The 12,859-nt window shown below is 35.9% G+C and overlaps 1 protein-coding gene across 1 annotated transcript in view; it reads left to right on the forward strand.

The window, feature by feature from the left end:
- Window positions 1-9,469: 9,469 nt before the first annotated feature.
- The window catches only part of PKHD1L1 (PKHD1 like 1), a 224,355-nt gene continuing 220,965 nt past the window's right edge, over window positions 9,470-12,859 (forward strand). Inside the window, exons 1-2 of the mRNA XM_053715928.1 lie at window positions 9,470-9,679; window positions 12,449-12,532. Of these exons, the coding sequence (XP_053571903.1) occupies window positions 12,484-12,532 (49 nt within the window). The 5' untranslated portion in view covers window positions 9,470-9,679; window positions 12,449-12,483. The remainder of the gene's footprint in view (window positions 9,680-12,448; window positions 12,533-12,859) is intronic.

Genomic DNA, 12,859 nt, shown 5'->3' on the forward strand with positions numbered 1-12,859 from the left:
GAGATATGGTAGCAGGTGCTATCACAGCACAAGGTGAGGATGTAATAGAGAAAATAAATAAGCAATAGTTCTTTTTGACAGCGTTGTAAGACAGTGTCCTGACAGTAGAAGTGTGACCAATCTGTATGTATCTGCCTAGGCACCTTTGTCGGGGTTTAGTTTGGTAACTTTCAGGCTTATGTACCTCAGCAGATCAATGTCGTTTTCGGCTGCTTAATGCGGTGTGTGTTAGATACTGTTCACATTTTTAAAGGCTGAGTTTTTATCAGTAGTGGGATACCCCCAAACGCTGTGTTGCGTGGTTTCAATAAGTTGTGGGGGACTTAGTGCTCCGGTCCCAGGGGTTTATAATTAACAGTCCGGAGAAGGCCTAAACCGGCTCCATTAGCCAATACTGTGTCATGCTGTTTCCCAAACAGTCACATGTGACTCCGGCTAAGCCTCCGTTTATTTCCACAAGAATGGTAGTTATAAGGCATGTGTGTGTGGAATTGAATGCTGCATTCTTACCCCTGATAGCGATGGTGTGAGTGTCGGCTTGTTGTTTTAACGTGGTGTGCACTTGGGCCTGACACGCTCCGGAGTATGGTGCAGTTTCCAGTCTCCTCTGTGCAGCCTCAAAAGTTGTTATATCGGCATCTCTAGGTTCCGCCAAATATTAGGGTGTTGTTCTCGGCTCTGTAGTTACCGGTATAACCCCTGATAATGCCGTGGAAAGAGCTCCTTTAACCGGAGCTAAGAATCATGCGGCCATTACGATCCTCGGCCGGCTCCGCCCCCTAGATATTTCTTTTAAATAGATAGACCAGATTTATCTTTTTATATGGAGCACCCAAAATTATGACAGCCTTTGGTTTGATTGTTACTATGGTTTTTTTTTATCACTGCACTATCTAATAGACGTTATAAATATAGTATTTTATTGCTCATTATCCCTCCTTTATAAGTATTACAGGAGATCTACTTGATATTTTATATTTAATTTCTCCAGTTCTGTACTATATGGCTACACTTATAGTCTACTAACAGCTAGTGTAAACCTACTTATACCTATATGACCAACTTGTATATATGTATAACAATTCCTGATATAATTTACTCAAGCGTAACTTCTGTCATAGGCATAGAATTATTATTAATGCAAAAAGGGACCTTTGAGGGGTATATTTACTCTCACTTCTTAAATGAGTTATGGAGGCCATGTACAATACATCTGTCAACTGAATCGGAGTTGACTCCCCTGATGCCCCATCTCGAGAAAAAGGGCTGGCACAGGCAAATGAGCTGTGGACTCATTTCTAATGGTAGACTTGTGTTTACAGACCCTATCTCTGATGTTCTGGGTGGTCTCTCCTATGTACAGGAGGCCACACGGGCATTTAAGGGCAAATACCACGTACAATGATTTACAAGTGTAATGTCCAGATATGTAAAACTTTCTACCAGTATGTGAATGAGAAATTACGTTACTTTTGATAACATTATTATATTGGGAACATGCCAGGCAGGGAAAATTTCCATGCCTGGGTTTACCAAAGTAAGGAGCAGGTATCTCCCTGGTATTTTGCATATTGGCATGCACCAATTGTTTCCCTATAGTGTTACCCTATAATGAGGCCCTAGGAATTTCCTTAAACTCACTGATATTTGGACAAGCTTACTGCAAAAGAAACCAATTCTTTTTAATGATGTTAAAGATCTGTCTGCTTATTGTATTATATGTACTTACAAAATTCATCCTGGTGGATTGTGTTTTTAATTTTTTTGTCAGTGGATTGTACAATGGGGCAATCTAGAGAATTTTCAATGTCAGTTAATTCCTAAGCTAATTAACCTCGCTGTTGGAATTTCCCTCACATTTAAGAAATTCTAAGAAAATCTTTGGGAAACGGCAAAGGCCTTTCTAAGAGGTGAGATTAAAGCCTATATGATTAAAAAAAAAAAGAAGTTGCAGTTGAAGGAGAATCAGCTCTCTAAGCAAGTCCAGAATGCATACTCAAAATATATAAGTAATCCTTCCAGGAGATTAAGAGATAAGTATAATGGGGCCAGAACAGAAAGGGATATTTTCATCAAACAGAAAGTTGCATGGGAAGAATTAAAGATAAGTGCTAAGTACAAAGGCCAATATGGGAAGTCAGCTAAGTTTCTATCTAGACTGGATAAAGTTAGGAAAAAATCCAATGTAATAGAAGCTATCTATGATGGGACAGAAAGAGTAACAGACCAAGGTAAAATTAAAAACGTTTTTTTGAAATTCTATCAAAATCTATACGCAGCTAAAGAAATTGATATTAATAACAAAGCTAACTTTTGGTACAAAATTAGCCTCCCTAAATTAGCACAAGAAATGGCCAGTGAGTTAAATAGACCAATAACTCAAGAAGAAGTAGTGGAAGCGATTAAAAATGCTAAACTTAATAAAGCTCCGGGCCCAGACCAAATGCCCGCTGAAATGTACAAGATACTCATAACAGAGATAACAGATGTCTTAGTACAACTATTTAATGGTTATTTTATTGAGGGCCAAAGTATATCAAAGTATTTTTCTGAGTCTACAATAACATTGATACTGAAACAGGGTAAACCGGCATTAGATCCTAAGTCATATAGACCAATCTCATTGCTTAATACAGATTATAAGCTATTAACTCATATCATTGCCAACAGATTGAAAATATGTTTAGACCCTATTATACATCTGGACCAGGTGGGTTTCATGCACCAAAGATCACTAACCAAAAACACACGGAAGGTAGCACTAGTATTAGATTATCTATGGAATAAATTCTCAGAAAAAACAGTAATCAAACAGGATTTTGCCTTAATAACAATTGACGCCGAAAAAAGCATTCGATGCTATAATCTGGGACCACCTCTTCATCACGTTATCACAATTTGGCTTTACAGGCCAGTTTCTTAAATTCATTGAAACCATATACGACCATCCGAGATCTAACATACTAATAAACGGTAGCCACACTACATACCTTACACTACACCGGGGCACGAGACAAGGCTGCCCACTCTCACCGCTATTATTTAATGTGGCCATAGAACCACTCGCTATAATGATGCGGCAAGAGCTGCAAGGAATTAGGTTAGGGGAAGAAAAACTTGTTCTATCCTTGTATGCGGATGACCTGCTCGTATATGTTAAAAATACAAAGAAAAACATACCACAGGCCCTAAAGATCATTGACTTGTTTGGCTCCATTTCAGGCTATAAAATTAACGCTAATAAGTCTGAAATCTTATGGATCAATAAAAATAAAGATAGTCTACAAGAATATCCTTTCCAAGATACACTCAGTATTAAATATCTTGGAATATATTTTCATGCTGACCCCAAGCAATGGTATAGTTTAAATTATGCTCCCTTTTTTAAAAAAGCATCAGAGAAATTGCTACAATGGAGTAATTTCCCTATCTCTCTTTCAGCCAAAGTAATGATTATTAAATCTATCTTACTCCCCAAACTGATCTATATTATGCAAAATATCCCATTGTTTATTCTAGCCCAAGATAATAAAAGGTTCAACGCAGATTGTGCCAATTTCATGTGGAATAATAAAAGACACATGCTTTCTATAGCTAAACTAACACCGAGATTGGAAGAAGGAGGTTTATCTTTTCCAGACATTAGAAAGTACAACATTGCTATATTAGCTTGATCAGCAATTGACTGGTTATCAGAAGCCAATTATCTTACACTTCTATCCATAGAGGAAAGCCTGAGCGCACCTTTCTCCCTGAAAGCCCTATTACATTGCCCAATGACACAACTACCATCCCATATTAAAAAGCTAAAGATACTATCTAATACTATCGAAGCATGGCAGAAACTCAGTATAATGCTCAAAGTCAATTTTGAAATTACCCCGTTCCTCCCGATACAAGGTAATCCAAAATTTACACCTGGCACCTCGCATGAAATATACAAAACTTGGATGCATAAAGGACTGCTTTACATATATCAATGTTTAAATAACATGTCCCAGATAAAAACCTTTGAAGATATTGCGAGAGAATTTTGTCTATCTAACAAGAACTTCTTTGCCTATCTTCAGATTAGACATTATATAACAGGAATTAACAAACCAAATTCAGACATGAATGGTTGGGGGGAGGTCGAAAAATATATAGTTAGCTATAAGTCAGGCAAACATAGTATAGCGTTATTATACAAAATTATGCTGGCAAAGCAGGCCCAAATGTTTAGGGATAATTTAGTCCTAAAGTGGAATCTTTCCTTTATGGACATTTCTGCAGAATCGCTGACTGCAAGTTACAAGTGGACACAAGGTGCGAACATTCTGTCAGCATGGAAAGAATCACATATAAAATTATTGAACAACACTTATCTGACACCCTGGAAACTATCTAAATGGTATCTGAACTCGGTAGCAAAATGCCCAAGATGCAATAATCCGCGTGCAGATATAATACATTGTTTTTGGAATTGCCCCAAAATAGCCCAGTTCTGGAGAAAAGTGGAATTTTGGCTTAATAAGGTACTAGATTTTAGGCTAAAAATCCAAGCTAAACATATCTTCTTTCTTTACAACATGGATCATAATGGAGCGAATACTAACCTTATTAATACGGTAATTATGCTTGGTCGTAATCTTATACTAAAAGATTGGAAGAATAGAAAAGCTCCCACAATGGGCTGTTTTATAAATACCATACATGCCCAGATAGTTTTTGAACAAATGAATATAGCCCCCCTAGAAGAGAAAAGGATCAAAACATTTTTTTTGAAATGGCTAAAAGTTATTTTGTCCTATCCGCTGGCGATTCAGTTTACGATTGTCCGTAATTTCCGCAGATCGGAATTTTTTGAAACATTGATTCTTTCAAATGTTTTCCCATCTGAATGGTATTGATCACAGCTGCAGTAAGCAAAGGAAAATGAATAGCTAGACTCAGGTGCATATTGACTAAAAATAAAATAAAAAATCTAATGTGGATGGAGAGAGGATGTTAGGGCGAGAGGGGTGGGGTGCCTGCATTCGGGTTTTTTTTTTTTTTTTTTTTTTTTTTTTATGTTTTTAGTTGTTGACCAGCTTGATTATAAAATGTGTTCTTTATTTTCATTAGAAAAACCCCAATTCGGTATAAAATGTATTTATTGATACTATGCAGGAAGTCTGCGAATATCTGTTTAGAAAAATTATCTTTGAAAGGGGCAATGCCAGGAGATATAGAGATTGTTTATATATAGAGATTGTGAAGTTTCCTGTACTTGCTTTAACTGTACTGTATTTACAAGATCTCTGTATCCCCCTGGTCCCTCTTATTTTGTTCCCCTTCTGTTTTATTTCTTACTTGATCTGTATACCGAATTGGTAAATAAAGATATATTTAAAAAAAAAAAAAGAAATTCTAGATTTCTTAGCTTCAGGGTCTGAGACTATACGTTTAATATAAATCATCTGAAATTTGGGTACACTCTATCAGGATGGAAACTTTTTCTGTGTAGCAAGGTATTGCGATCAGTGGACTTTACAAACAAAGTCCGTCATTATTCTTAAAGACCAAAGTGTCTAAAAATTCCACTTAATGGCAATCAACCTTGCAACTGAATTTCAAAAAGGGAACATCTCTTTCAATGTCTGACTTAAGTTCCAGTAATTTGTCAGGGGGGCCCCACCACACAATGAACAGGTCATCTATGTTGCGGTACCAACCTTGGCAAAACTGGCGAAATCAAGGATGAGTGTATATAAATTTCTCTTCTATGTAGGTGGCTGATGTAGTTTGCACTTATGCATGTGACTCTCTGACAATCGACAAATCAGACCAATAGGATAGACACGGAATTCAACTAACTTCTTAGTAAAAGCTTTAAATCTGTGAATTTTCTTAAAGCTAAAGGGATGGTCTGCTTATCACTGATGTACCTGCTGTGGTGACCCTGTATAAGTGCCCTATTTTGTCTTACCATATTGGACAAGGAAATAAGCATCCACTGTAGTCTAACAAGTCTCTTGTATATGCAAAGTCTTAGATGTTTGCTTACATTCCTTACGGTATAGACAAGTGGATGGAATTTGCTAAATTATTATGAAATACTTTTTCTAAATGGATTTTATCATTTTAGAAGAGCTTGGAAAAGCAACACTCATTGTACATCTAAAACAGAAATACATAAAATAACATGCTGAAAAAAATGCTTATTCATCTGTATTTGTAAATGTCAGTGGCCTGATTTAAAGGGACACTCAAGTCAAAATAAACGTATTAGGCAGTTAGAGCAGTGACGTACAGTGAGGTCAGAGGCTGGTGAGGCACTAGATATGATACGACGGAGAAACACATGTACAGAGGGCCGCAAGTACCCTCAACAGGGCAGGTTTAAATGATAGCTGAACCAGTGCACAGGTGACATAATCAGGTGATGGGTGAGAGCAAGTTAGAAACCACTGAGTTAGTGATCAGCTGATTATTTCACCTGTGCACTGAATCAGCTATAATGAAAACCTGGCCTGTTAGGGGTACTTGAGGACCATTGTTGAGAAACACTGCACTAAAGCACCAGCTCATTGGAAATGTATTGATTACCTGGAGAATAAAGCACACATACTCTGCTCACTGACACCCACACACACTCTGCTCACATACACACTCACACAATTCTGTGGCACAGTGCCAGTTACTAAGTAATTAGAATGATCCACAATCTCTTCTCTACTCACTACTGTATTGTAAAAATAGAAATAATTTACCATACAAATTTTACACAAAGGACAAGTTATCAATACTGCCAACACAGCTGCTGCTGCAATATGGTGTTCAAGAAACGCACGTGCACATCCCACTTAGGTATGCTCTTCAACAAAGGACACCAAAGGATACCAAAAGAATGAAGTACATCATAATTAAAGTAAAATAGAATGTTTTTTTTGTGTGCAATTTCTATCTGAATGATGGAAATGTAATTATGACTTTCATGTTCCTTTCAAAAACTAATTTGATTTGCTGACATGGGGCCAGTAACAGTTGATGCTAATTCTCAAAATATAAATAACTAGAAAAGTCTATTAAAATAGCATGCTCTACCTCAATCATGAAAGTTTAATTTTAAATGTCTCCCTTTGACTATGTGTTTAACCAGTTACTTTACAGTGGCATTATTTCTAAAAATATTTAACTGCAATAATTACATATAGTTTTTAAATGACTCATTATCTCCTTTTTATTAATATAAACTTGTATAAAAGCAGCACATTAAAAACAGCTTTCAATTGATTTGTGAATTACAAGTTAACAGCAGTCTTTAAAAATAAGAGACACAGAGAAAAAGAAAAATAGATACTGCATCCTCTGACTGAACAGACATAACATATATGGAGTTTGTACCTAATTAAATCACATAACCATGAAAAAGGGAGGCTTAGCAATATTCAATGTCAAAAACTTTAATTTAAATAATGTGGACACTGCACACTTAGCTTCAAACTCTGGGGTTTAAATTATGGATTTAAATTTTAATTGACCCTTTGACTTCCTGTCACTATTGGGTTATCCTCACTTACTGTCCCCCCCTGTTAATGAGCTGTATCTGAACACAATTTGTGCATCACAAGAGATGTAGAATACTACTTTACTCTTCTGCTTGGTGTCATCTGTTCTTAGGTTACCTCAGCTTCCAGTTGTGTCACATGACCCTGCTCACTGCATCCTCCTTCTGATTAAGCTATATATCCTTCACTTGCTAGGAGGCATCAAGAGGGGTGCCTCCTATTGGTCCCAATTGTTGCTGCTAATATATTGGCAGAACACAGGTGGCGCTGCAGCACTGCTTTTCCTTTGACCCATGTACTGCAATGGAGAGAAGCGTTCCTGTACCTGCCTCTCCATAGCATTACATGGGGGGGAAATATTTTTTTGGGGACTTTTTTTTGTTTTAATTAAAATTTAATTAAAGCTTTGGCCACATATGGCAGGGTAGGCACTGCCTCCCCTGCCTCTTATGAGTGCACGTCCCTGAGTTAGAGCATACAGTTTTAAGACACTTTCCAATTTACTTACATTATCAAATTTTGCACAGTCTTTTTATATTCACACTTTATGGGGAACAAGATCCTACTAAGCATGTGCACAAGCTCACAGAGCATACATATACTAGTCTTAGATTTGCTGATGTCTGTCACATGATAAAGGGGGCCGGAAAATGGGAGAAAAAATAAATTTCTCAGAATTTTTTTTACTGCTTATTTGAAATTCTGCAAAACAATTCCAATTAAAACAATTGGCTACTCATCCTGAATACAGTAATGCATATTATTAATCTGTTTTTAAAGTACTTTGTACATTTACCTCATGAACTGTAAGTCTAATGAATATATATATATATATAATGTATATTATCTAGCATAAATGTCAGACATGTTTCCTGTATTCTTACCTTGATCCAAGTTTAAAAATACCAAATAGATTAGATCTTTGAATGGATCATGATTAGATTCAGTCTAGTAAGCTCTGTAGTTTGTTGATTCAACAGTCTATAGCTTTGCTATGCTATATTAATATATACAGTAGAGCACATTCAAGTTGCTAAAGGAACATAACCTCAAAACACTTTGATTATACTTATGAAGTATATTTATATATATAAAAAAATAAGATACAGCTGATTAAATTAATGCTGAAACTAACTCTTACAGCTCTATTGGCATCAAGAATCATAAGCATGACAAACAGTTTTATCTAGAACACAAAGCTCCAATTAAAAACTTTTCTTTGCCAGTAAAAGTTAATAATATTTAATATACTACCTTTTTAATGTAACATTATTATTATTATTAATAATATTATTTTCTACTGAATACACAGAGAGAAGCGCACTCACAGGAACGAACAACTAGCTCAATACCATTTTTAGCCTGTTTTATGGCGATTTACCACCTGTGTGCAGCTTCTTTTAGCCCAGTAATGCTTTTCACAGAGTAGAACTTTCCTGTAATATATCAGTCTGATCCCGCCTATTACAGTCAGTCCAGCGCCGAAATACCAGGCAATTCCTCTCTGAACAAGGAACATAGCAACCCCAGACGATCGTTTCGGCCTTCATTGGTCTTCATTCTACTGCTTCATACATTTTCTAATACTAGTTGTCTTAAAACCATATCCTTGTTAACTTAAAAAAACTGTAAAATATTTTGTATAATTTATATATTATTGTCACTATATTTAAGATGTTTTGCAGTTGCTAATTTGCATTTAGTTATATTTTTTTAGGATATTCTTTTACATTCTCTTTATAATATCTTAATATCTTGTAACGTGACAAATTACAGGGTGGTAAATAATCAGAGAAATATACCACTAGAGGGTGTTTAGGAAATATAAACGTATGATGTGAACAGCTGTACTGAGCTGATAAAAAGTCACCTGCTGCTCAGAGCACATAAAAAAGGAGCTGGACGTTTTATGTCTGAAATGAACAAAATCATTACATTTGTGGAGCTGCAGATATAAAGAAACCCTAAAATAACCCAGGGGTTTTTACCTTTCAAATGTAGTAGAATTTGAATTTGCACATAAGAAATGCAAACCAGTGGAATATACCAGCTTCCAAAAGCAATGTATTTGTATGCAGTGGGCAAGAAATCTTGGCATCAAACAATGCAAAGCTGAAGGAAAGGAAGAATTTATTAATCTCAGAGAAAAGGTACAGTAACATGAACATAAAAACTGAGCAGTTTATAACCAATAAAAATGAAAGATGGTGCTATTATCTGTATATTAGTTTTAATTGTACTAATGTACTCTGTGTGCAAAATTATTATTATTACAACTGTGGTGAAACATAGCTGTAGACTATAAACTGATACTGTAGACGTATGTATAAGTTGTTTTATTCATATTACATTGTCTTTTTCTTTTCTGATGGGCAAATGAATGCACTGGTGCACTGTACAGATTGTACTGGTCTAATATATTTTAATCTTGTAAAATCTGTATTAATTAAAAATGCATTGTGTGCAGAGGGTATAATATCCCTAAATGTCAACAGATCATAGCTCTCGATTCCTTTTATACAATAAAATGTTTGATTATCCTCTTTGATTTAATTATTAGCTGCTCTTCTCTGTATTAATGATTTCCGCATTTAGCTATAATCCTTCCTGCTCATATAAACAACTTAAACTGACTGATTTGTGCAATTGCTCTTAAATAACTAAAGTGACACTTTAAATATTCTTTAAATATTCAGGTGTATTTGTATTTCACTTAAGCTTATAAGGTCCTGTCCGATATCCTACACTTATGTACTTCCTGTACTTAAAATAAAAACAACAACAAAAACAAACTTGCAGAGTAATTAAGTAATTATATGATTACGAATTGTGTGAGGACCCATTACATTATATGTTAAAATGAGTATATTCCCATCACAGAAAGCTCAAAGCTTAAAGGGACATGAAAAAATCTTTCATGATTTAGATAGAGAATACAATTTTAAACAACTTTATCATTTAATTCTATTATCTAATTTGTTTCATTCTATTTGTATCATTTGTTGAATGAGCAGCAATGCACTAATGGTTTCTAACTGAACACATGGGTGAGCCAATGAAAATCTGTATATATATGCATCCACCAATCAGCAGCGAGAATCTAGGTTCTTTGCTGCTTCTGAGCTTGCCTAGATAAATATTTCAGCAAAGGATAACAAGAGAAGGAAGCAAATTAAATAATAGCAGTAATTTGGAAAGTTGTTTAAAATTGCATCATCTGTCTGAATCATGAAAGAAAATTTTTGGGTTTCATGTTCCTTTAAAAGTGAGTTAGCTTATTTTAAACATTTTAATAAAATAATAGGTCTACAGTTTTCTATTCCCTGATTGTAGTCAAACTTGAAAGTAATGTAAAAGGTAATAACACATACTCTCATACAACACACATACACCACACACACACTCTCCTATAACATACATACACCAAACACACTCCTATAACACACACATACTCTCCTATAACACACACACACACTCTCAGATAACACACACACACTCTTATAACACACACACTCTCCTATAAAACACACACACACACACACTCTCCTAAAACACACAGACACTCTCCTATAACACACAGACACCACACACACTCCTATAACACACACACTCACACACTCTCCTACAACACACATAAACCACACACACTCCTATAACACACACACACACACTCACACACTCTCCTATAACACACATACACCACACTCACTCCTATAACACACACACTCACGCACTCTCCTATAACACACATACACCACACACACTCTCCTATAACACACACACACCACACACTCTCATACTACACACATACACCACACACACTCCTATAACACACACACACTCTCCTATAACACACATACAGCACACACACACTCCTATAACACACATACAGCACACACACACTCCTATAACACACACACACACACACTCTCCTATAACACACATACAGCACACACACTCCTATAACACACACACACACTCTCCTATAACACACATACAGCACACACACACTCCTATAACACACATACAGCACACACACACTCCTATAACACACACACACACACACACAATCTCCTATAACACACATACAGCACACACACTCCTATAAAACACACACTCTCCTATAACACACATACACCACACACACTCTCCTATAACACACACATACCACACGCTCTCATACAACACACACAGACACACACACACTCTCCTATAACACACACACAGAACACACTCTCCTATAACATACACACACTCTCCTATAACTTACACACTCTCCTATAACACACACACACACACTCTTCTATAACACACACATTCTCCTATAACACACACACACTCTTCTATAACACACACACTCTCCTATAACACACACACACCACACACTCTCCTATAACACACACTCTCATATAACACACACACAACACAAGTTGCTATTCAATTAAATATAGAAAGACTGATTTCCTATTCACCCATTGACATTTCTTAGTAGTCTGGGACTGTTGGGAATTTCGAGCCTTGCCCATGTGCATGAGATTATGGACAAAAAAGGTTATTGAGAAGAAGTATTTTTCTTACTTTGAAAGTTATCTCTGTATCCTCATGTATACCCCTCCCTTAAAACACAGGTTATAGTAGAGTCTGAAATCCAAATGAAAATCAGCAGTGTCTATATATAGACCTGTTCAATCTCAATATGTTGTGCATCACTGTCATACCTTATCAGTCTAGTTTGTCAGCTTGCCATTATGTGAGGATGTATCAGGCTGCTTCCTTACTTGGGATTTACTTGGGTTTTGGTCATTTCAAAATAACATGCAACTTTTTGGCTTCAGAATACAAATGATTCTTATGAAATAAATGTAAAATAATGCTTCATTAAGAAGCCCATCTTGAAAGACTGTGTGTTTCTCTTGTAGCCTCTGGCTGGAGGTAGACCAGGACTGGAAAAATCATGGATGTCATTTTTCTTCTGCTCGTCTGTGTCTCTGTTCACATTGCATGTAAGTACATAAGTCTATACACATTTGTTATAATATGGAGAAAACAGACCGCTTATGTTGCTCTATGGAACTTATTCACTAAGAGTTTTACAACTTCATATACACTGCAATTTTCCTTACATTTCAATTTTTAAATTAAGACAAATACCCTTTCAAGGTTATACATTTATTAGATAATCTGAAAAAGAAGAGACTGCATACCAACACGGTAACCATAGTTTTTATATAGAAATAACATAATACTGCCAGAGAATTGTGGTTTTCATTAATTGAATTTTGAACAGTCTACAACTTTCCACCTTTTGTGCATTGATGAGTGTGGTCTTC

This window comes from Bombina bombina, chromosome 5 (assembly GCF_027579735.1).
Source record: "Bombina bombina isolate aBomBom1 chromosome 5, aBomBom1.pri, whole genome shotgun sequence".
Taxonomy (NCBI): Eukaryota; Metazoa; Chordata; class Amphibia; order Anura; family Bombinatoridae; genus Bombina; species Bombina bombina.